Below are 22334 nucleotides of genomic sequence, written 5' to 3' on the forward strand. Positions count from 1 at the left end.
GAAACAGCCCATTACCTATTTCTAGGGGAAAGCATGAGCAATGAAAGAAGACAAGGCAGTAGGGGCAGAGATCTGATGGCTTTCTGGATATCCTTAGTCATCAGTGGGGTGACACACAGGGAGGCTCTTCAGCCTTGCAAATGTGCTTGTTTGAATGCTAAATTGAATCTTGTACACCAATTGAAAGCTCCAAATTTTAAATGAATCCTTTGATATTTGTTCCCTAATTCAACAAAGAACTATCAGTGAATCTAACTTAAATGGATGAATAGTATTAACACCTCTTTTATTGGGTCAGGCTTAAAAGATTCCAATAAACAAGTGGCTCTGTTCTATAAAAGTAATCAGGTTCAAATAGCTGGTTTGCCTTTAAAATGTCTTTAAAGCTTTTATTTAGCAATTTGAAGTAAAAAAAAAATGTATGGTTTTCCATGATTCCAGGGAAATAGCAAGGTGCTGAGTCATTTTCCCCAAAGAATTAAAAGAAAATTCAGTAGTTTACAATTGTGATGATTAGCTTGTATTTTCTCTGATGTTTGAAGCACAAGGATTGCTTGTTTGTTAGTTTGTTTGTTTCTATGCAGTCTAGGGTAAAGTGTAAGATAGAAAAAAATCACTGAAATTCTGATTTGTTTGAATAAAAGGTAGATATAGAGGACAATCTTTGTCTCTACACTTCTTATTGTAAATATGTGTATCGATATATTATAAAAATATATATGTCCAATATATCTACCTCACATTATAATCTTTCAAGTTTTCAAAATTTGTTGTGTCTACAAACATGGAATAATTCAGTGTTAGTACTTGATGTAAATTCTGATTGCCTTTGGCTGTTTATGACTGGGAGTAGTTGCTAATTTAAATTTCCTCTTGTACCACAGTAAATATGAAAGATCATCACAATTGCCTCTGTAGTTTAAATAATGTTTCAATATAGAAATGCAAAAGGTTAATTACTTTTCAGAGAATCTGATGTATTCCTTGGTACTAATTGTAAGTTATTTATTATCTTTCTTGGAGTTAATTATATTAATTGTTTGCCCTGGATTAACAATGACAAATAGAAGCCTGTTAATTGAATAAGCACTTTTCTTTTATTCCCTGTGTTTCAGTTGATTTATCTTTAGTGAATAAGGAAGAAAATTCCATTTATTTCTTGGGGAATTCTCTTGGCCTTCAACCAAAAATGGTTAAAACATTTCTTGAAGAAGAACTTGATAAATGGGCCAAAATGTGAGTATTATTTTATTTATTTATTTATTTATTTTTGGTACTGGGGATTGAACCCAGTGATGCTTTACCACTGAGCTGCAATTCCCAGCTGTTATGGTTTAGATGTGGTGTCCCCCTAAAGTTCATGTGCAAGACAATGCAAGAAGGTTCAGAGAAGAAATGACTGGATTAAGGCTCTCTTTTTGTGCTTTAATGTTCCAACCATGAGCCTGACGCATTGAGAAAGATGCTTCACTGCAGCTTAGCTAAGCAGGCTTGCTAACCATGAGGAGTCATAGTCGGGACCATTCTCCCTGTATCTCTTCTGTGCTCTTCTGACTGTGGAGTGCTTCACATTCTCTCTCTTCCTGACCCTAATCGTGTGAGTCCAACCTTCTCAGACACATGTTTTGTGAATTAATCCCCTGATAAGGATTAACTGAGTGGTAACTGAAGTGGTAGGGTGTGGCTGAAGGAATTGGGAATTGGGTCATGGCTTTTCATTATAGATTTGTATCTGGCAAGCGACCTCTCTCTGCTTTCTGATCACCACATGAAAGGTTTCCCTCTGCCACACCCTTCTGCCTTGTTGTTCCTGTCTCACCTTAAACCCTAAGGAATACAGCCAGCTGTCTCTGGATTGAGACCTCTGAAACTGTGAGCCCTCCTCTACAGTTGTGCTTGTTGGGTCATTTAGTCACAGCAGCAAAATCTGACTAAAACACCAGTCTTTTTTATATTTTATTTTGATACAGTGTCTCACTAAATTGATTAGGACCTTACTAATTTGCTGAGGCTGGATTTGAACTTAATATCCTCCTGCCTCAGTCTCTGGAGTCACTGGAATTATAAGTGAGTGCCACTGCATCTGGTTCTTATTTTAAAAGCTATGATTCTAAATCTCACATGAAAAACTTAAAACATCACACAGATGGTTATGTAATATTTGGACTAGAGCAGAGGGAAACATTAGGGATTGTGCTGTTCAATACTTTTATATATATGATCAGAATATTTGATCAGAATAAGGTGAAGTGGCAAGTTAGTGTCAAGGTCAAGAGTAAAACTTTTTAACATTTAAACATTTAAATCTCCTTTGTGTTCACATATCTACATCATACATAGTCATTTTATTTCTTTAGTGTTTAACAAAGTAGTTGATATTGAGGAATTTCCTTTTTTATGATTAGTTCTTACCTAAACTTATGTTTATAAACAAGGAACCAAAGCTTGTTGTAGAGGTAAGAGGTTGACGAGCAGAGAGTACTTTTCTACCCAAGAGCCTGACACATTGAGAAAGATGCTTCATTGCAGCTTACCTAAGCAGGCTTGCTAACCATGAGGAGAAGCAGTAGGGACCATTCTCCCCGTATCTCTTCTGTGCCATTTTTCTCTTCTGACTGTGAAGTGCTTCACATTTTCTCTTCCTGACCTTCTCCTGTGAGTCCAACCTTCTCACTACATTGATTATCCTTCCCGAAATGTTACTGCTCTTCCATCTCCTTAAAAACTTTTCCATTTTTTTATATGTACTGAGTTACTTCAGGGTGTATTAACATTTCTATCTCCTTTCCTTATTAAGAAAGACTTTGCATTCTCCTCTTCTGGTTATTCATGAAGTATGTGGTGGGTTATTGTGAACTATGTTTCCCCCACTGTTTTGTAGAACACTATAATCCATTACTCTCATCTGTTTAGGCACTAAGTATTTAACTAATCAATATCCTTTCTTGATTAGGCAGGTGAGAGATACCTATTTTTATTAGTTTTATATTGTTAGCTATAGTATAAACCCCTGAATAAAAATTACCTAGCTTTATGTATTTTCTACCTTTCCCTAGTAATCACTGACAAAGTTGAAACTAGAATTATTTTTTAAATAGTCAAATGTTTTTATTTATAAATTTTGAAGTGCTTAAATGTGTTAAAATATTTTTTTAAAAAACTGGAAATATTTAAAAAATATTTTCTGCTTATTTAAAGTTGAAAAATCAATATATATGAGCCAAAACTGAAGGTCAGGAAACAAAATTTCAGAAAAATAAAACCAAACAATTAAGAATTCTGAAAGCAAGAGATTTGGCTCTCATAGGAACTCTGAATGTTTTCTTAGCATTCTTCATTCTCCATTCTACTCATCATTCATATTGGGAAGATTGTTCTTTAAATTTTTGTTTATACTGACTGTGCAAATAACTACTGCCGGGGCTATTAGGTGACACTGCAAAGTTCTTAATTTTCATGGTGAAGGAATGAAAGTTTTCAAATTAATGCAAGAGTAACATAAGTGTTTATAATTTATGAAGCCTGCTATAACTTTATCTGCATAAGTTCTATGCGTAAATTGCAAAACACATATCACCATATTAGGAAGCATTTTGCACTAGCAGGTTTTAATATTTAATAAATGAGGGTCATAGTTAATAAAAATGGTTGATATGCATTTTTTGGCCTTAATGTAAGAGAGAGCAGAGAATTAGATTGAATGGATTTGAACTTTAGAGAGTGTCCTTGCCTCTTGGATATTCATTCAGCAAGGCTGTGCGTTTTTATCCTCTAGGCATTTAAAAAAGATGCTGTCCTGCTATTCTATTGATATCTTTGTGGTTATTGTATGTTAGCAAGGGATTGGTTGATTACTCCTAGGACATTAAAATTATACTTCAAGAAAATGCTTCTCTTCCATAACAACTTCTATTTTCATAGTCTTAAATCTTTTTACCTTGTTTTCATTGGATGATTCAGAAAGGAGATGCATTTTAATTATTTTAGGCAATGTAAACTGAATTAAAGAATTTTGAGCAAAAGATACCCATTCCATCCTTGCTACATGTGTTTTACCAAGCCTTCTTGCTTTACCCTATGGTGGCCTAGTCAACATTGTGGCCCCACCTGCTCCTAAATGACAGTGGTGTTTGAGAAGCATGCTTTTATGTACATATATATATCTGTCTCTTATACACATCTCTTCCATGGAGCCACTTGCAGAGAGTACATTCCTCTGTTCCCTCAGTCTTATGGAAGGCACCTTTCTATGAAGTGGGCGAACATGTTTTCTCTTCAACCCTTGGGTCACTGTCCTTCTTTCTTAGGACCTTATACTGACCCACCTTCAGCTTTTAATAGAAAACTTGCTGATCCTGCCACTGGCACAAGAAAAGCCTAGGAATGCAAGGCTTAAGGTCCAGCTTGTCCTTTAAGTTATATAAATCACAGGGAACTGGGGTGGAAAATAATGGATTAGGTTTTTATTCTTTTGTGTTGTTGCAAAACACACTCTATTCTACTACCTTATATAATATTGAGTACGTGTTCATAAAATGTATTTGGTCTGAGATTTATTAAGCAATTCAGCCAAAAAAAAAAGAACTTAGTAAAGGGCAATGGATGACCATACTGTTGGCAGGCATGGGATGAGATAACTGGGACAGGAATTCTGCCTTTCTTTCACATTGAACATACTCAAAAATGACTTCCTTATGAATTACAGTAGAGGGGGTAGAGAGAGAAGATGGGAGGGGAGGGGATGGGGGATAGTAGAGGATAGGAAAGGCAGCAGAATACAACAGACACTAGNCTTTCATATGGTACTTGAGAATCTATCCCAGGGCCTCGCACGTGCTAGACAAGCACTCTACTGCTGAGCCACAACTTCAGTCCCCTTTTTAATATTTTATTTAGAGACAGAATCTCACTGAGTTACTTAGGGCCTCACTAAGTTGCTGAGTCTGGCTTTGAACTCAAGATCCTCCTGCCTCAGGGATTACAGGTGTGCGCCACTGTACCTGGCAATACTGGGGTCTCTTAAAAGTAAGAGAGGAAATGTTGTAGAATATTTCTTTATGCAAGTGGTTCTTTGAAATGGATGGCTGAGCCCTTAAAGGTGAGGATATTTTTAACCATACCCCCACACCTTGCTGCTGCCTTGCTGGAATCATGTTACTGTGAATTTATTCATATCACCTTGAAAGAGCTCAGAACTCCCCTCCTTCCCTCAGGATTGAGGCACCCTCTCCAGAGCCAGATTCGTTTCGTAACACTAGAAGATGGTAAAAGTAAAGTGATAGAGTAGGTTTACCTGGAAAAGCTTTCTTCCACTGGAAACTGTAACCATATTCATGTAAGATTTTATATACCCTTTGAAATTACTTCTCTGGAGAAATTCTGTTGGAATCTACCAGGCAACCCGTGATGGGGCACATGTGGAGGTGGGAAACTACATTATATGTCCTGGTATCATTTCTAAAAAGCATATGCTTGCGGGGGGTGGGGGGGATTCTGCATCACAGAAAATTATTACGTTTAAAGAAACCACTGTTAAAAAAGTTAACAGTGCCCTTCAGCCATTGGCTAAGTAAGAAAAGGAGGGCAAAGTTTTAAAGACAAATGCGTTTTAAATAAAGGCCAACTAATTATAGCAGGGAATGTGTTGGATAAGAGTGGATGTGTGTAATTATATAGTAATTACGTTGAAAATGTAATCACATGCCACCAGCTAGCTACTTAAACATTTTGCTGGGGGATGAATTCACCTCCAGCAACCATCCCCTTCTGATCTCAAAGATTCACATTGACTTTGTAAAATGTGTGATATGGTCTCTTCTTAGAAGGGTAACCTTTTCCTGGCCAATTAAAAGGTGCTGCTTTGAGGATATTGGAATTCGCACTCAAAGGGATAAAAGGAAATTGAAACTTCTATTAAAAGGAGATAATGATGCCTGGAGCAGTTGGGATTAAAAAAAACAAAGTCAGTTTTAAAAAGATTCCCCAAATCAAAGAGTGCCTTCTATCATCAAATACCAGGAAAAAGCAAAATGATTTTCTTTTAATGAAGAATGGGGCAATGGAATCACCCTTTTGCCTAGATCCTGGAACTTCAATGAAAACCAGTGAGAAGTTTGAACAAAATTCTTTGAACTTTCTAGGCAATATGGGCTACAGAAATGTGAGATGTTATCATAAAAAACAAATTAATGATCCCAAATTAAATTATCCAGAAAAATATTGAAAGGGCATTAATTTAAAAAAAATAGTGTAAATAGGGAAAAAAAAGACCAATCTAACAGAGCTTCCTAAAATACAAGTGCATAAAGCACTTGAGATACTTTCCTTTATCCTTTTTATAATTTCTTGTATATTTTTCAAGTGTATTTTCCTCCTCATTTGATGAAAACTTCTTGAGACTCAAAGGACTATTATGTATTTTGTGTTTTTTCATTATGCCTGCTGGGATATTTACTAGAATAAAAGTTAAACCAGAATTTGACAGTTGAATTGCTAGAAAATAGGTCAGGATGTAGTGTTGTAGTCAAATTTTATATACTTCTATTCAATTAATAGTTATGTTTTAAAACTAAATTTATAATCATTTCAGTCTCTAGCCTAAAAAACAGTATGTGTGTCTTAGTATAGACACTATAGCACTATAGTATGCTTCAAGTACACAAGTAGAATGTTCAAACAGTCTTGAAATTTTAAAAATAAAAGAGAAAAAAAAAAACCGAACATCCAAGACAGTAAAATATAGCAAAATAATGAAATAATATGTGGGCAATTTCCCTATTCCTCAACAAAAAGGAAATCCATTTTTAAAATGACAGGTTTTTTTTTAGTCCCTAAAGGATTACTTTTTGATTTTAAAATAGTACACTTTTATTTAATTGTTAAAACATTATGAAGGCCCACACAGTAATGCCTACTTGCTAATGCTGATATTTTAATTCAAGTATGGTGGCATACACCCATATTCCCAGCCAATCTGGAGTCTGAGGCATGAGTACTGTAAGTTCCAGTCCAGACTGGGAAATTTAGCGAAACCCTATCTCAATTTTTTTAATTGATTTTATTTTTTTAAATACAATACAGCAGAATGCATTACAATTCTTATTTCACATAGAGAGCACAATTTTTCATAGCTTTATATATAAAGTATGTTTACGCAATTCATGCCTTTATACATGTACTTTGTGGGTTTTTTTGCATTACAATTCTTATTACACATATATACCACAATTTTTCATATCTCTGTTTCTATATAAAGTATGTTGACACCCAATTTGAGTCTTCATACATGTACTTTGGATAATGATGTCCATCACATTCCTCCATCCTTGCTAATCCCCTGCCCCCTCCTTTTCCCTCCCACCCCTCTTCCCTATCTAGAATTCATCTAATCCTCCCATGCTCCCCCTCCCTACTCTGCTATGAGTCAATTTTTTTTAAAAGAGAGAGAGAGAAAGAGAGAGAGAGAGAAAGAGAGAGAGAGAGATAATTTTTTAATATTTACTTTTTAGTTTTCGGTGGACACAACATCTTTATTTTTTATGTGGTGCTGAGGATCGAACCCAGTGCCCCACGCATGCCAGGTGAGCCGCTACCGCTTGGGCCACATCCCCAGCCCATGAGTCAATTTTTTTTAAGAAAAGTTTGAGGAAGTTGCTCAGTGGTAGAACACTTGGGTTAAATTAACAGTACAAAAAAACCCTGATATTTTAAAAATTAGACATAAACATATTCATATGTACACATGCACACACAAAGCTAAGAAATGTTTGTCTTTTTTCAATTTTAGGGGAGCCTATGGTCATGATGTAGGAAAACGCCCTTGGATTGTAGGAGATGAGAGCATTGTAGGCCTTATGAAGGACATTGTAGGTAAGTATATAATTCAAAGAATCCCCCCCACTCCAATTGTCATTAGTGTCATTTAGTTATAAACATAAGTTATAAAGTCAAAATATTATTGATTAATATATTGAACTTCTACCCTAACCCATAGCAAAAAAGGATAACTATACCTTTAGGTTAGGTTTGTTCATTCAAAGATTGCTATGATTAAAATAACCAGGTTATTTGGCACCAAAATGAAATGCACCTATTATATTTTCTTGTATATCTTTAAACTAATATACACCCACTTAAAACTTGTTCATTTTATTAACTTACAGTTGAACACATTTTGGGCTGGGGATGTATGTAGCTAAATGGCTGAGGCCCTGGGTTTCAATCCTAGTACAATTATAAAAATAAACTTCACTAAATTGTATATAATATCACTACATAATAAAATAAACACTAAGTTTCACATGTTACAACTATAAACTACCATTCATATTTTGGCTCATTTCAACTTAATTCCTGATGATCTATTTAAATTTAAGCCAAGTGTACTTGAAGATAATACAGCTGATCTGTTTAGATGTTCACATGAATTTAAGTGAATTACATATACTATTGATGGTATGAATCATAGTTTTAGATGGCAAATTGTTAACGTTTTGGAAAAAGTTACTCATTTAATTGGGTTGAATATCCAGCATTGATTGATATCTTACTTGAAATTTAGAGTACTGATCAAAAATTAATGACATTTCAGCAACGGAATTGGTGTTATTTGTAAATATTTGAATGAATTTGAGAAACTTAAAATGCTTTGCAAAGCCTCACTCCCTTACAAGTATAAAAATATCCTTATTGGTGTTACTCACATTGCTTCACCTGACATGAATTCAGGCCTGTAATCAGATGATTAAACAAACATGAAGGATGAATGGAATTAGAGTGGGCAAAGTAGAGTGGGAATGTAGCCCAGTGGTAAAGCATTTGCCTTCTATGTACAAGGCCCTTGTTCATTCTAACGTGTGCGCACACACACACACACACACACACAATATTGTCATCAGGAGCCAGGTATGGTGGTATGCACCTATAAACCTAGCTACTTGAGAGGCTAAGGCATGAAGATCACTTGAATCTGGGAGTGAAGGAACAGCCTGGGCAACATAACTAGACCCTACTTCAAAAACAAAGAAAAATTAGAGTGGAGGATAGGACTTATATACAGAAATAATTAGGACAAATCATTAATATCTGTGGAATATCTTATTTCTTCAGAAAAGAAATATTGCACCTTTGGTATATGCCAGGACTTGTGGTAGCCCCTGAAAGGAAATGGTGAAAAGAATACTATCTTTATTCTCATGAGACTCCCAGTAAAGGAAGCTAGAAAGAAACGCAAAATGCACACATACATAAGCAAGTAAAATACAGAGAAACAAAATGAATCATGAGAACCCATGCTACAAAAAGACATATAATTCTCCAGTTGATGGAGACAGAACATGTATTTAATTACTTTTTTTTTCCCTGAAATCTTTCAAAACTCTTAAAGGAATTAGGGGGAAAAAAGTAAACCCCTGGGCTGGGGTTGTGGCTCAGTGGCAGAGCATTTGTCTTTGATGTGTGAGGCACTGAGTTTGATCCTCAGCACCACATAAAAATAAACAAATAAAATAAAGGCATTCTGTCCATCTACAACTTCAAAAAGTTTTTTTTTTTTTTCTTTTTAAAGTAAACCCCTAAAGAACTAAATAGAAAGGCAAAGGGGATGGTACCAGTGACATTTTATGAGTTAGCTAGCAAGAGAACAAGTGGTCCAAAAATAAATAAATAAAATTTAAGTCTCCCAATGGTGAAAAATGGAAAGTTACCAACTTTACCTTTCAGATCTGTCAAAGGCTTGGAAATTACTGAAATTAAGCACCTCTAGAAATGGAGGTGAAAACAGGATAAAAACAGATTTGTGGAAAGTCTGTCTAAAATGTAACTAGAATACAACATACCTGTTTGAGTCACCTTTTTTGCTACTGTGACTGAAAGACCCAAACAGAACAATATTAGAGGAGGAAACGTTTATTTGAGGGCTCATAGTTTCAAAGGACTCAGTCCATAGGCAGCCAGCTCTATTCCTCGAGGCTTAAGGTGAGGCTGAACATCATGGCAAGAGTGTGGTAGAGGGAAGCAGCTCACATGATGATCAGTAAGCAGAAAGAGGTCTTCACTTGCCAAATACAAATATATAATCCAAATCCATGCTATCTCCTCCAGCCACACCCCACTTGTTTCAATTACCACTCAGTTAATCCTATCAAGTGATTAATTCTCTAACTCGGTTAAGGCTCTCACAACCCAATATTTCTCCTTTAAACCTTCTTGCATTGTCTCATACATGAGCTTTTAGGGGAAACCTCACATCCAAACCATAATAATGGTACTCCATGATTCCAGGGGAATCTTCCTAGACCTTTCTCCAGGAGAAGCCTGGTTAGTCTCTGGGGAAGGGAGAAAAAGCGATATTGGAAACAAAATTTAAGGTTTCCCACTGCTGAATACCAATACTTGGGATATGGATGTTGGTAGTGAGGAATCGGGTTTCTCCAAAGCTGGATCCGAAGAATTTAGAGGGGCTAGCTCCTCAAACCTCTGTCTGGCCAGTTTAGGGGCACAAATGACTTATGGGAAGGAAAAAAAGGAGGTCTGGATGTTTCAGGGTATTCAGGTGAAGGCTTTCCCTTACAACCTCACATAACATTAATTACCAGTGAATAGGCACTATCTCCAAGTATTATGTGAATGATTTAGTCAGGTTCTTTTTTTAGATAGCAGAGCTCATTCCTTGGGGCTCAAGGTGAGGCTGAACATCATGGCAGAAGAGTGTGGTAGAGGGAAGTAGAGAGAGAAGGAGACTCCACTCTCCAGATACAAAATATATACCCCATAGCCACACTCCCTAAGAACCACTTCCTCCAGCCACACACCACCTGCTTCCTGTCATCACTCAGTTAACCTAATCAGTGAATTAATCCCTGATATGATTAAGGATATAACCCAATCATTTCTCCTAACCTTTAATTGTCTCACACATGAGTAATTTTTTGGAGGATACCTCACATCCAAACCATAACAGTGCACTTTAGGGACTAGGATTTCAACATATGAATTTGGAGAGAAATAATTCAGTCCATAGCATTTACACAGTAAAAGAAAAAAGGATAAATAAATGGGTTCCAATTTAGCTACCAGAATTCATATTGAAGATTAGACAAGGCTACTGGGTTATCTGACATGAGGAGGTTTCCTAGCACAATGACTCAACAGGACTGCATACAGAAAACCCCATTGTATTAGTCAACTTTTTGAACAACTGATAAAAAAAAAAAAACTTTTTGTCTCTATTGTATTCAACAAGAACAACTTAGAGGACGAAAGTTTGTTAGCTCATGGTTTCAGATTTAGTCCATAGTGAGCCAACTCTATTGCTCTGGACCCAAGGTGAGTCAGACATCATGGTAGAAGGGCATAGTGGAAAAGCACTGCTCCATTGATGGTAGCCAAGAAACAGAAAAAGAATAAGAGGCTGCAGGCAAGATAAACCCTTTCAGGACATACCCCCAATGATCCACTTCCTCCAGTCATGCCATACCTACCATCAATTACCACCCAGTATGTGCATTCAAACTAGGATGGATTCATTAGGTTACAGCTCTCATAATCTAATCATTTCACCTCTGAATATTCTTTCATTAACACAGAAGCTTTGGAGGGATAACTCATAAGCAAATAACAATAGCTACCATGTTTGCAAAGACATTCATGTTTAATATGCTCAAATTAAAAAACCTTTTAGAACAATCTGGTATGGGATTGTTGACCTTATGAACATGAAAAGTATTCAAAATTTAGAAGGAAAAAACCTTAATTGAAGAGTTTCAAGCAAAAGCTTATTCTTTTGCCAGTCAGTAATTATTGAGTAAACACTATACAAATTTCAATTTTTTAATGTGGTTACATTATAGAATCAAAATATTAACGTAACTGATTATGATAGCAGCAAAAATGTAATTATATATAGATTTCCATAGGCTAAAAACATAGCCAATATTGAACAGAACATTCAGAAGTTTGGACATGAAGTATTTGGGGGATTATGCATGAAGGTATGCTCAGTATATAGGACCTGAGTCAAAGATGTTCATAGGAAACCCTAGGGTGAATCTGTGCTCCATGATTCCTTGATCTAGAGCTCATGGCAAGAATTGTTGGGAACTGAAAGCCAAAAGCCAAAACCAGGTATATCCTGCCATACCAGTAGGTCACAAAACACTTGATCCAGCTGTCAGAATTACCTAGAGTATATATTTTTATGGACAATCTGAACAAAGCAGGATTTTCTTAAGGGTGGGTCAAATTGTGAAAGCCTTCATGTGCATTCATTTTTTTTAAAGCCAGATAAATTCATAAAAATGTCTAATATATAAGCAAACAAGCAAAAAACTGGAAAAAATTCTTGGAAAATTTGACCATGAATGTATGCGTTCCTTACTGATGGATTTTTATTCTGTTTACTAGATTTTCTTTAAGAACATAAACTATATTCTAATCCTGTTATTTTGTACTTAATACTTATCCCCTAAAGAGGAGTTAAGATGTTTAAACACAGGACAGGGAAGTGCTAAGGCGATATTCTGTAGTGAGACTTATTTATGAAGCAAGTAAACCCTATAAAAAGTTTTTCATTGACCATTTAAAAGTTTATTGCTCTGTTGCAACTAATTAAATGTGCAAGTGTTTTGTTGCCCCAAAAGTACATATATGTCACATAAAGATCCCCAAAATTTTAAACCAGCCACCACTTATTGTTACTAAGTAAAAAAGAAAAAGGAACTATGAATATTGTTTATTTTAAAAAGTAAAAGGATTTAATTTATTTTTTCAAAAAGTATGTAAAGAAAATTAAATTAAACTGAGATTTTCATCTATCTTCCTCATAAAGTCAGACAATACACATTCTGGGTTTTTTTCAACATTAGCAACCAATTTTGACACTGAAACTCTATGTCCAAAAATTCAGTTTAATTATGACACTGACTTCCCAGATTTGGTACACATCACATAGATCAAGGGCTCAGCTCCTCTAGGCTGCCCTCAATTGTGAGGACAGTCACAATTGAGGAATCATCCATTCTTCTGACTGACCATCTACATACTGAGGGATTGCAATGCCACCTCTTTGGGCTTGATAATTTGCTAGAGCAGCTCACAAAACTCAGGGAAACACTTTTTTCACTTTGATCAACTTATTATAATGACTCAGCAACAACCAGTGGAAGAAATGTAGAAAGCAAGGTTATTTGGGAGAGGTGGGAGGTATGGAGCACACATGCCTTCCCTAAGCCTGTCACCTCTCAGCACTTAGAGCTGTTCTACAACTCAGAACCTCTCTGAATCTCATTGATGAGTTTTTATAGAGCTCAATCTCCAGATACCCTCCCATCCCAGGAGGAGGTTGGTAGATGAGGCTGAATGTTCCAATCATCTAATTATTTAGTCATTCTGGTGACCAGTCCCACCTGAATTAATCTAAAAAACTTCATTGGAGTCATCACAACAGCATAAATCTAAATGTTTTCTAAAGGGGCTCTATTCATTTGGGGAAGATCCGTGCATTTCAGGATTGGTAACAAAGGCCAATTATTTATTATACCACATATGACTATATTATAGAATCCTCATATCAGCATTCAGGTATGTTCTTCAACTCAGAAGCTCTCTGAATCTTTTAGTTTCAGTGATTTTGGTTTTGGTTTTGGATATTGTATCAATGAAATTAAAGATTATTTGGCTCCAAAATATAATAAAGGACATGAAAGAAATAATTGTTTCTTGAAATGTATAATATCTGCTTTGTATACATAAAACTTAATGAAATATATTTTAAATATCTACATATGTAACTTCCAAAACCTCAAATGTTATATGACAAATGCATTCTTACGTTTTATATAAAATATTTTCAGTGAATACAGGTTCTTTTTGGTTAATGATTTTGTTGTTAAATACCTATTTTCTTCTCTATAGCTTATAATTTATCAGGGAAAATATCACTGTTGTTTTGTTGTTATTGTATAAAAGTGAATTTAAGCAATATTTTAAAACTTGAATTTTTAAAATATCAATAATTATTTATCTCCCAAATTTCTTTACTTCTAAAATTGTATATATTAAAGAAATATTCTTTAAGTCAAATTAAAAAAGTAATTTGCTGCTTGCTTTTAAAAAAAAACATATTATCTCCGAAGGTGTTTGTTGGTGTATATGTGTGTGTATGTATGTGAACAAAATTACAATTTAAAGATCTTAATCTACATTTTTAGAAATTCCTTTAAATTCTTTAAATTTTAATTTTTTAAATTCTAGGTTTGAGTAATACTTTCATAAAATAATATAAGTCTTCCAATGAGTTAAGCAGAAGATTTGGGTTTTACAGATAGAAGTTTGAAGAAAGCAGGAGTAAGAAACAGAAAATTAATTGTTCCTGTCAAAGTTACTTTCCTTGAAAGGCAGGTACTATAGACAGACTGATTGGTTAATGCCAGCTTACTTTAGAGTACCTAACTTTTTTCTTGTGAAAAGATAAAGGCAAAGGGCACTTCATTGTCAATCGAAAGTGGCCAGTTTGGGATTTGGGGCTCTCTGTTTAATCCTGATTTCTCAAATCAGATAAGCTGCTTAGTTTCACTTGGTGTCTTGTAAGTTTATTAAGTTTATTTAACAGTGTATTCCTTTTTTGTTGTTGAGAATCCATGCAGTCTCCTCTCTTGCCTTAGTTTCTAGGAATAGGAAGTTCTCAGAAAAATTTGATCAAGTTTGAAGTAAGAAAAACATTTAGTAGCTTTCAATTTCTCATCTACACATATCATTCTTCATTTGTTTAGTTTGGGGGGGAGGTAGTCCTGGAGTTTAAACCCAGGGATGGTCTATCACCAAGCTAAAACACAGCCCTTTTTTATTTTTGAGATAGGGCCATGCTAAATTACCCAGGCTGATCTCAAACTTGCAATCTTCCTGCTTCAGCCTCTTGAGTCACTGAGATTATAAGTGTGCGCCATTACACTGGCTTCTCTCTCTCTCTCTCTCTCTATGTGGTGCTGGAGATAGAAATCAGGGCCATGGCATGCATGGTAAGAACTCTAGGACTAAGTCCCACTCCAGTCCCAAATTACTATTTGTTCTCACTCTGCCTTGCATTGTGTAATGCAAGAAACTTCTTTGGAAATTTCTTTGGAAGTAAATGTAAAAATTTAAGTCATAAAATAAAATAATATTGCAATAGTAAGCAATAGCAAAAGTCAAATGTATTTTTTCCTACTTGCTAGGTAATCTAACTCTGTCATGGACAGATACATTGTATAATTTGGGTAATGATTGAATATTTCAGGTTCTTAAAACCATAGTCTTTTTTTTTTACCAAAAATTTCTCAAAAAGAAGGAGCAAGAGAATAATAAAAGTTATTATATGTACAAATTAATAGAGCATTGAGAAGAAAAAGAAAGTGAACAACCATATTTATTCATAGACATAGAAAAGAATTTTGATTTTGGATGTGAAGGAAAACTATTAATAAAACATTTTACATAGAGCCAACAATTCCACAAAACATTGAATAACTTTCCATTATAATTAATGTCATATTATCAAGATGCTAGAAATAGAATTGCTGAAGAATATTATTAGTATTATTATTAAGCCTACTTCTCCCTGGGTACATTAAAAAATCACAAAGAGCTAGATACATGCATTTGAACTTATAAAAATGTTGTAATGTGACCATAAATTTCTTTATGTAACTTGTGGTTGACCCTCAGAAATTCAGTAATCCCTGGAAGCTCTACCCCAGCAGTTATAGATCTTCTGCAGGACACAGAAATTTACTACTTGAAAAATAAAGTTTAAAATTATTTGACTTAGTCTAATTATAAATGTGACAAATTCAAAATAACACTTGTGTCTGCTTAATAAAATATACAGAATATGGTATGGTGGTTATGAGACCACAAATGAACCCTCTTATCAAACAATAAGCAACTTGGAGCTTTGTTATCTCACTTTGCAAAAGATTTGAAATTATACTACTATTAGAAAGACACACAGGAAGTTTATTATGAGTTTGGATCTCCTATATTTGACTTATAGGGAGTATCTTGTAAGCAATGTTTCCAAATGTAATTCTGAGCCAAAAAAAAAAAAAATTCTACAAGACTTTGGGAAAGTTAGTTTTTCTCTTTGGATGTCAGTTTTCTCATCAATGAAAATAGAAATATCAAAGTATATATCTCATCAGTTTGCCTTGAGGATAGTGTGAGATAATACTATTGACAAAAAAATAATGACTCTGCTTTAATGGATACAAGAAAATATTTTAGCTTGAGCCAAATATGAGTGACCATATCACAAGAACATTGATTCAACTGACACTGATTGGCCAATGTTTTCATATACATGGAAGAGGACAGATAAGCTTTTATAGTCACAGAGCAAAAAAAAAAGTCTTAAATAAATATATTTACCAATTTTATTGGTGGAACTGACTGTCTAGGAGGAAGACTACAGCAAGGTGGGGAAATCACAGGTATAGGTTTTATAGCATATTAACTTTAAGGTTAGTGGAAGCTACAGGTCTGCTAAGCTTAGCAATATATTCTGAGAAGCTCATCTGATAGTTATGAAAATGTCAGGTCAGATACCAAACTTAAGGCACATGGCTATTCAAATGGCTATGACAGCACAAGATAATTTTGTCTTTCAACCTATAGTACCCCATCTCTCCACAATCTCAATGTTCTAATCAGCCAAGATTAAATAAACAACTGGTCTGCAAGATCTTTACTTATAGATACAGTTCCTCAGAGGACTTCAGTTCACAGTGCAAGTCATGTATTTAGAAGCGTTGGCACAAAGTAAGGGCTCTGTAATTATCAGCTTGCCAGCCTTCAAGGAAAGAAGGCAGTGTTTGGATTGAACTAAGCTTTATCTTCTGAAAAAGCAAAAAGCAATCTTCCATAAATAAATAAGCAGGAAAGCATTCTTTGAGTGAAAGCCATGGCTCATCCCCATCTCAGACGAAGTGATTCAGATCTTGACATTTATTGCAGTGAATCATAGATGATCTCCTAAAATGAAGATCCTTTCAAATCCTATTAAGCTTTCTGGGAGCATTTTAAAATTTTGCCTCTAAATACTTGTAGTTCTTGATGCTACCACATTAATTCAAATAAGGCTCTTAAGAAAAAGAGAAGGAACAAAGAAAACCAACTTGAAAGAATTGTAGTTTACTTTTAAAAAAGGGTTATTTTCTTATGGAATGCTGATGATATTGAAATGTCTTAGAAGAACAGTGTTTTAAGAAGTACAATTTGAACCCAAAGAAATAGGTCAATTAGGTAAATTTTCTTTTGAAAATAAACCAAAAATCAGTTCAATCAGTGACGCTTTGATGTTAAGAATGCTTTTTTTTTTTTTTTTGGTGCCTTTAGGTTACATTTGCAATAAACATTTTTGTTAAGGTTCAAAACTGTATTATTAGCATCACTCTTAGATACACCTGTGTGCACGTGCACACATGTCAAGCAGATTGATCCTATCCTTGAACAAAGTTCAATAGTAACTAAGCACACCATTTTTTGAAGTGCTGAATTTAATTTAAAGTGGTGTAAATTGTGATTTTTTTTCTGCATAGGCAAACAAATTATTTACTTCAGTGAGGGAGTACTGAAAAAGAACTGATTCAAATGTGAGCATGACATCAAAAGCAAGAAGAGGGATGCCAAATGTCACTCTAGATTTATTTAGCCCTGCACAGCTGGAGGTGGGCATGCACATAGATTTACCATATTCTCATCCCAGAAAAATTTTAGGTGATCTAAAGTGAACATTCTATTTCTTAGAGGGCCAAAACTTCCCAGGAGTCTATAATTCTAACCACAATGTAATGTTTGAGCTTCAAAGATTGAGCTTCAATAGGAAATCTCACCACTCCCAGTTACTGCCTTTTCTGGGTTTTGTTGTTGTTGTTATTGTTGTTTTGTTTGTTTGTTTGTTTGTTTTTTGAATCAGATGGGATATAATTTCTCATTTTCTGAGTGTACAGGTTGCAGAATCACATTGGTCATGCAGCCACGTATATACACACAGCAATAATAATGTCTATTTCATTCTACTATCTTTCCTTTTCCCCCATCCACTCCTCTCCCCTCCCATCACTTCTTTCTACCCAATCTAAGGTGACGCTATTCTTTTTTTTCTCACATCTTCATACATGTATTTTGTATAAAGCTGAGGGTTTGGTTTTGATCTTGTGATAACTAATATATTTTCTTCTTGCCATTTCAAATCCTTCTTGTACTAATTCTGTTCTCTTTTTCCTTGCTTTTTCTTCCTGTTATGTTTTAGATGTGAGGTGTCCCCCAAAAGTTTATGTGGGAGACAATGAAAGACGGCATAGAGATACAATGATTAGGTTATGAGAACTTTAACTAGTGTGTTAATTCCCTGATATGAATTAACAGAGTGTGACCATAGGCTGGTAGTTTGTGGCTGGAGGACATAGATCATTGGGGACATGTCTTGGTGGGATATATATTTGGTGTACTGAGCTTAGGCTCTGTCTCTGCTTCTTGGTAGGATGTCCTGAGCCACTTTCCTCCACCCTATACTCTTCTGCCTCCCACCCCCCACCAAGGAATGGAGTCCTAAAATTTTCTTTTGGTCACAGTAGCAAGAAAACTAAAATTCTTTCTTTCCTACTTTCATTCTCCCTGCTATTTTTGTTGTTATTGTTTTGTTGTTGTTTAATAAGTGGTTTCAAACAAATGTGTATAAAGAACTAATAAGAATTCAAGAATGTAATTGGATTAGACATCTTAGATAATATTTTGTTTCAGAAATAGCAGTAAGAATTCATAACATAATATAAAGAATCAGCTATAATAAAGCTGTCAGGATTTTGTTTTTTGACCTCACTTCAAAGAAATTTTCTTACTGTAGGAAAGGCATATGCCACTCCAAGCAATGTGAGCTTATTGTGTCCATCTAGTATGCCTTGTGGGGCACAATTTTATTTAGTGTCGGGATGTAAAAGGAGACTATTCTCATTGCCTTGATTTCAGACATTATTCACCTTGTGATGACCAGGGAAGCACCTCTTAATTCCTATCACTTGTTCACCACCTTGTAGTATCAAAGAGAAAAATCAGTGTGGAAATAGGATAGGAAGGTTTCCTTGATGAGGTGAAGATAGTCCTTTCCTTAAATGGTAATGCTAAATCATAAATTCCTAAATTGACTACATATTTCCAATGGCCTCTCCTTGATGGACCTTATCCTAGAATCTATCTAATTGATTTATTATTCCATTTACTTTCTATTGTTTTAAAATGGAACTCTATCAAAAATATGTCTTTGGATATAAAATGTGAATTGTGTTTCTTTAACATCTAGTGCAGCCTTATAAACATTAAGGTACATTGCCTATTTTTCTTAGTGTTGGTAAGAAAACAACATTCCTATTACACAAGTCTAATTACCTTTAAGAGACACCATAAGAACTCAGAACAATGATGGCATCATTACTGTTATTGCTCTCTGAATTCTTAAGTGACCATTGTATTCTCTGTCTCTGGGTCTCTTTATAGTGCCAAAGCCCTCACTAAAAGGAATTAGATCAGACTATGATTATGTAGTGGATATGATATCTTTGCATGCTTTCTCATTGGAAAATATATATCTATATTACCTATTATCTTAGTGTATATGAATAAATCCCCAAACTATTTATGCTATTGTATTTTGCTATGTAGCTTTTTTGTCTTGTTAATTATTACCTATCTCAATATAATAGCAAAGAAATATGTTTGGCAAAGTAGTCTTCTTTTATTAAAGGTACATTTTAATTTGATATTGGAAGCAATCAAGTTTTAAAATGTGATTGACCTTTATCTTTTTAGATTCCTTTTGAAGATACATGCATGACAAAAATGTTCTCTTTGGAAATTTTTCAAACTGACTGATAATACGATAAATCCTTTTTTTCCAAGAAAAATAAAATGGTTCATTATTTCTTTTTGCTACTTACAACTTCAAAAAGGAATATAATTTTTAGCTAGTTATGTGTTTGTGACTCTAGATATCATTTGATAAAATGAGTCAAGTAGGAAACTTCCATTTCTTTATGATGATACATCAAATGTGTCCTTATCTCTAAAATCAGTAAGAGGGAGGAAGCGAAGAAATCCTTCTACCTTGTTTAACTTTCATGTATCTTTAGAACTTATAATAAAAGAACTAGATTTTGATATGTTTATTTTTCAGGAGCCAAGGAGAAAGAAATATCCCTAATGAATGCTTTGACTGTTAATTTACATCTCCTACTTGTAAGTTTCTTTTCCCACCAATGTTTAGAATACACTCATTTATGGGATCTGATGTATTTCTATCTTTAATTCATGAGATTCTGATGGTTTGCTTATTTAAAAATAAGTTGTGAGGTTATGTTCATTTTTACCAGGAAATGCTGGCCCATGACATAATGGTTTCTACATAATCATGGAAAAGTTGACTCTTACAAAGAAATTTAGAATAATGAAGAGTTCTTAGCTCAGAACATAAAAAAAAGAGTCATAGTGGATGAAAAGAAACATTGCTTTCAAGAACATAAAGCAAACATGTATAGTTACCAGCAAAGCACTGAGTTTTTCAGAAAGACATTATCCAGTATGCAGATCTTTAGCAGAGAGAGATTATGGATCAGTATACATTTGTATAGCAATGGTTGAGGAGAAGAAAAACACTTGAAACACAGAAAGTAAACTGGTGAAAAGAAATATAGTACCTTAAATGAGCTACTGTATTTAAAGTACTTCTTACATGTTAAATATTTAATAAATAATTTTATCTCAAAATATCAGATGTATTCTGAATTTGGTATGTAGTGTCTTTTGTAATTGATGCTTTGAAAAAAATTGACTTCATTTTTTTTAGTATGATTTGAAAACATACCTGCAAGTTCAGGCATAACTCATTTTGACTCCCAGGTATGTTATTTAATGTCTATTTGAGATTGGACAAAGTTTTCATCATCTGTAAGTTTTAAAGTTCTTCTTTCTAAAAATGACAATAATACCTACCTCATAGATCTGCACAAGGTTTGAATGTGATATGTAAGAACTTATTTAGCACCTGGGCCAATAATTAACAGCCAAATAACGGCAGCTGTCAATCTCGTTATTATTGTCAATCTCATTATCTAAGAACTATGTGGAGAAATGAAAGGGCCCCCCCTGGCCAAATGAGTACTTTGTGCTAGTGCCTCTAAGAAAGACAATTGTTTCATATTAAAGCTGAAGTAGTTTTGGTTGGACCTAAAATAAATGCCATAAAATAACATTGGAAAGGTGATGTATTAGAAACAAAATTGGTAGTGCAAGATAAGTCAATGTAAATAAAACACACAGAGAACATGATATTTCAGTCTGATACTAGAGAATTTACTAATAAATACTTTGGGAAGATAATTTTTCAACTAACATTTAAGTATACTTTGAGAATTTGTTTTGATCTGATTTACATTTTCCCCTGAGTTTGCTATTCCATTGATAAACATAATGAGCTGATATCTTCTTCCTTTTCATAATTCATTGGAAACAGGGCTAATTGAAAAGCTACCCCTGACAGATATCTTAGATGTTTAATTAATTAATGCCTTTAAATTTTGAAGATTCTAAAATGAAAGTGTGGCATCAACTGAACAAATGCAGAAATTGTATATTAATGCTTTCTCAATAAATCCATTTCATTGCAGTTATCATTTTTTAAGCCTACACCAAAACGGCATAAAATTCTTCTAGAAGCCAAAGCCTTCCCTTCTGATCATGTAAGGATTTCTTCAAATTACATTTATGTTCTTTCTACTCTTCATAGAGGGACATCATTTGCCTGACTTGAATGTTTATTCACTAGTCTTTTCTGAATAACCTTACACTAAAAAGATCTGTCAAATGCTTTTGATTTAAGAATTTTTTACAGATTGTAGATTTATTTCTTTTGTTCAAGTAAAACATGTGTTAAGGGAGGGAAGGATTGAATAGGAACATTGATTTATTAGTTTTTTTAAAAGACACTGAACAAACCGCTGGTCTAAATGAAGTGTAGTTATAATTTTTTTATTAATTCTTGTTGCCTTTTTATGTTATGAGATCAAATCAATACAAACCCCACTGCTTAACCCTTTGGCCATATAAAATTGCAATTTAAACCTGCATTTGCCCCTTCCTTTTCATAGCATAATAGCATAATTTTTCTTTCTTTTTTTTTAAGAGAGAAAGAGAGAGAGAGAGAGAGAGAGAGAGATAATTTTTTAATATTTATTTTTTAGTTTTCGGCGGACACAACATCTTTGTTTGTATGTGGTGCTGAGGATGGAACCCGGGAGCGCGCTACCACTTGA

General features: G+C 34.3%; 1 protein-coding gene across 3 annotated transcripts in view; it reads left to right on the forward strand.

Moving 5' to 3' along the window:
- Positions 1-22334, forward strand: part of Kynu (kynureninase) — a 104642-nt gene that overhangs the window by 25504 nt on the left and 56804 nt on the right. For 2 of the 3 annotated variants that reach the window (XM_015479147.2, XM_015479146.2), the window contains exons 3-6: positions 1116-1236; positions 7787-7869; positions 20201-20262; positions 21690-21761. In XM_015479147.2, coding sequence (XP_015334633.1) covers positions 1116-1236; positions 7787-7869; positions 20201-20262; positions 21690-21761 — 338 coding nt within the window. The remainder of the gene's footprint in view (positions 1-1115; positions 1237-7786; positions 7870-20200; positions 20263-21689; positions 21762-22334) is intronic. The other variant, XM_048812224.1, reaches the window with a different exon arrangement.

This window comes from Marmota marmota, unplaced genomic scaffold (genome assembly GCF_001458135.2).
Source record: "Marmota marmota marmota unplaced genomic scaffold, marMar, whole genome shotgun sequence".
NCBI lineage: Eukaryota > Metazoa > Chordata > Mammalia > Rodentia > Sciuridae > Marmota > Marmota marmota.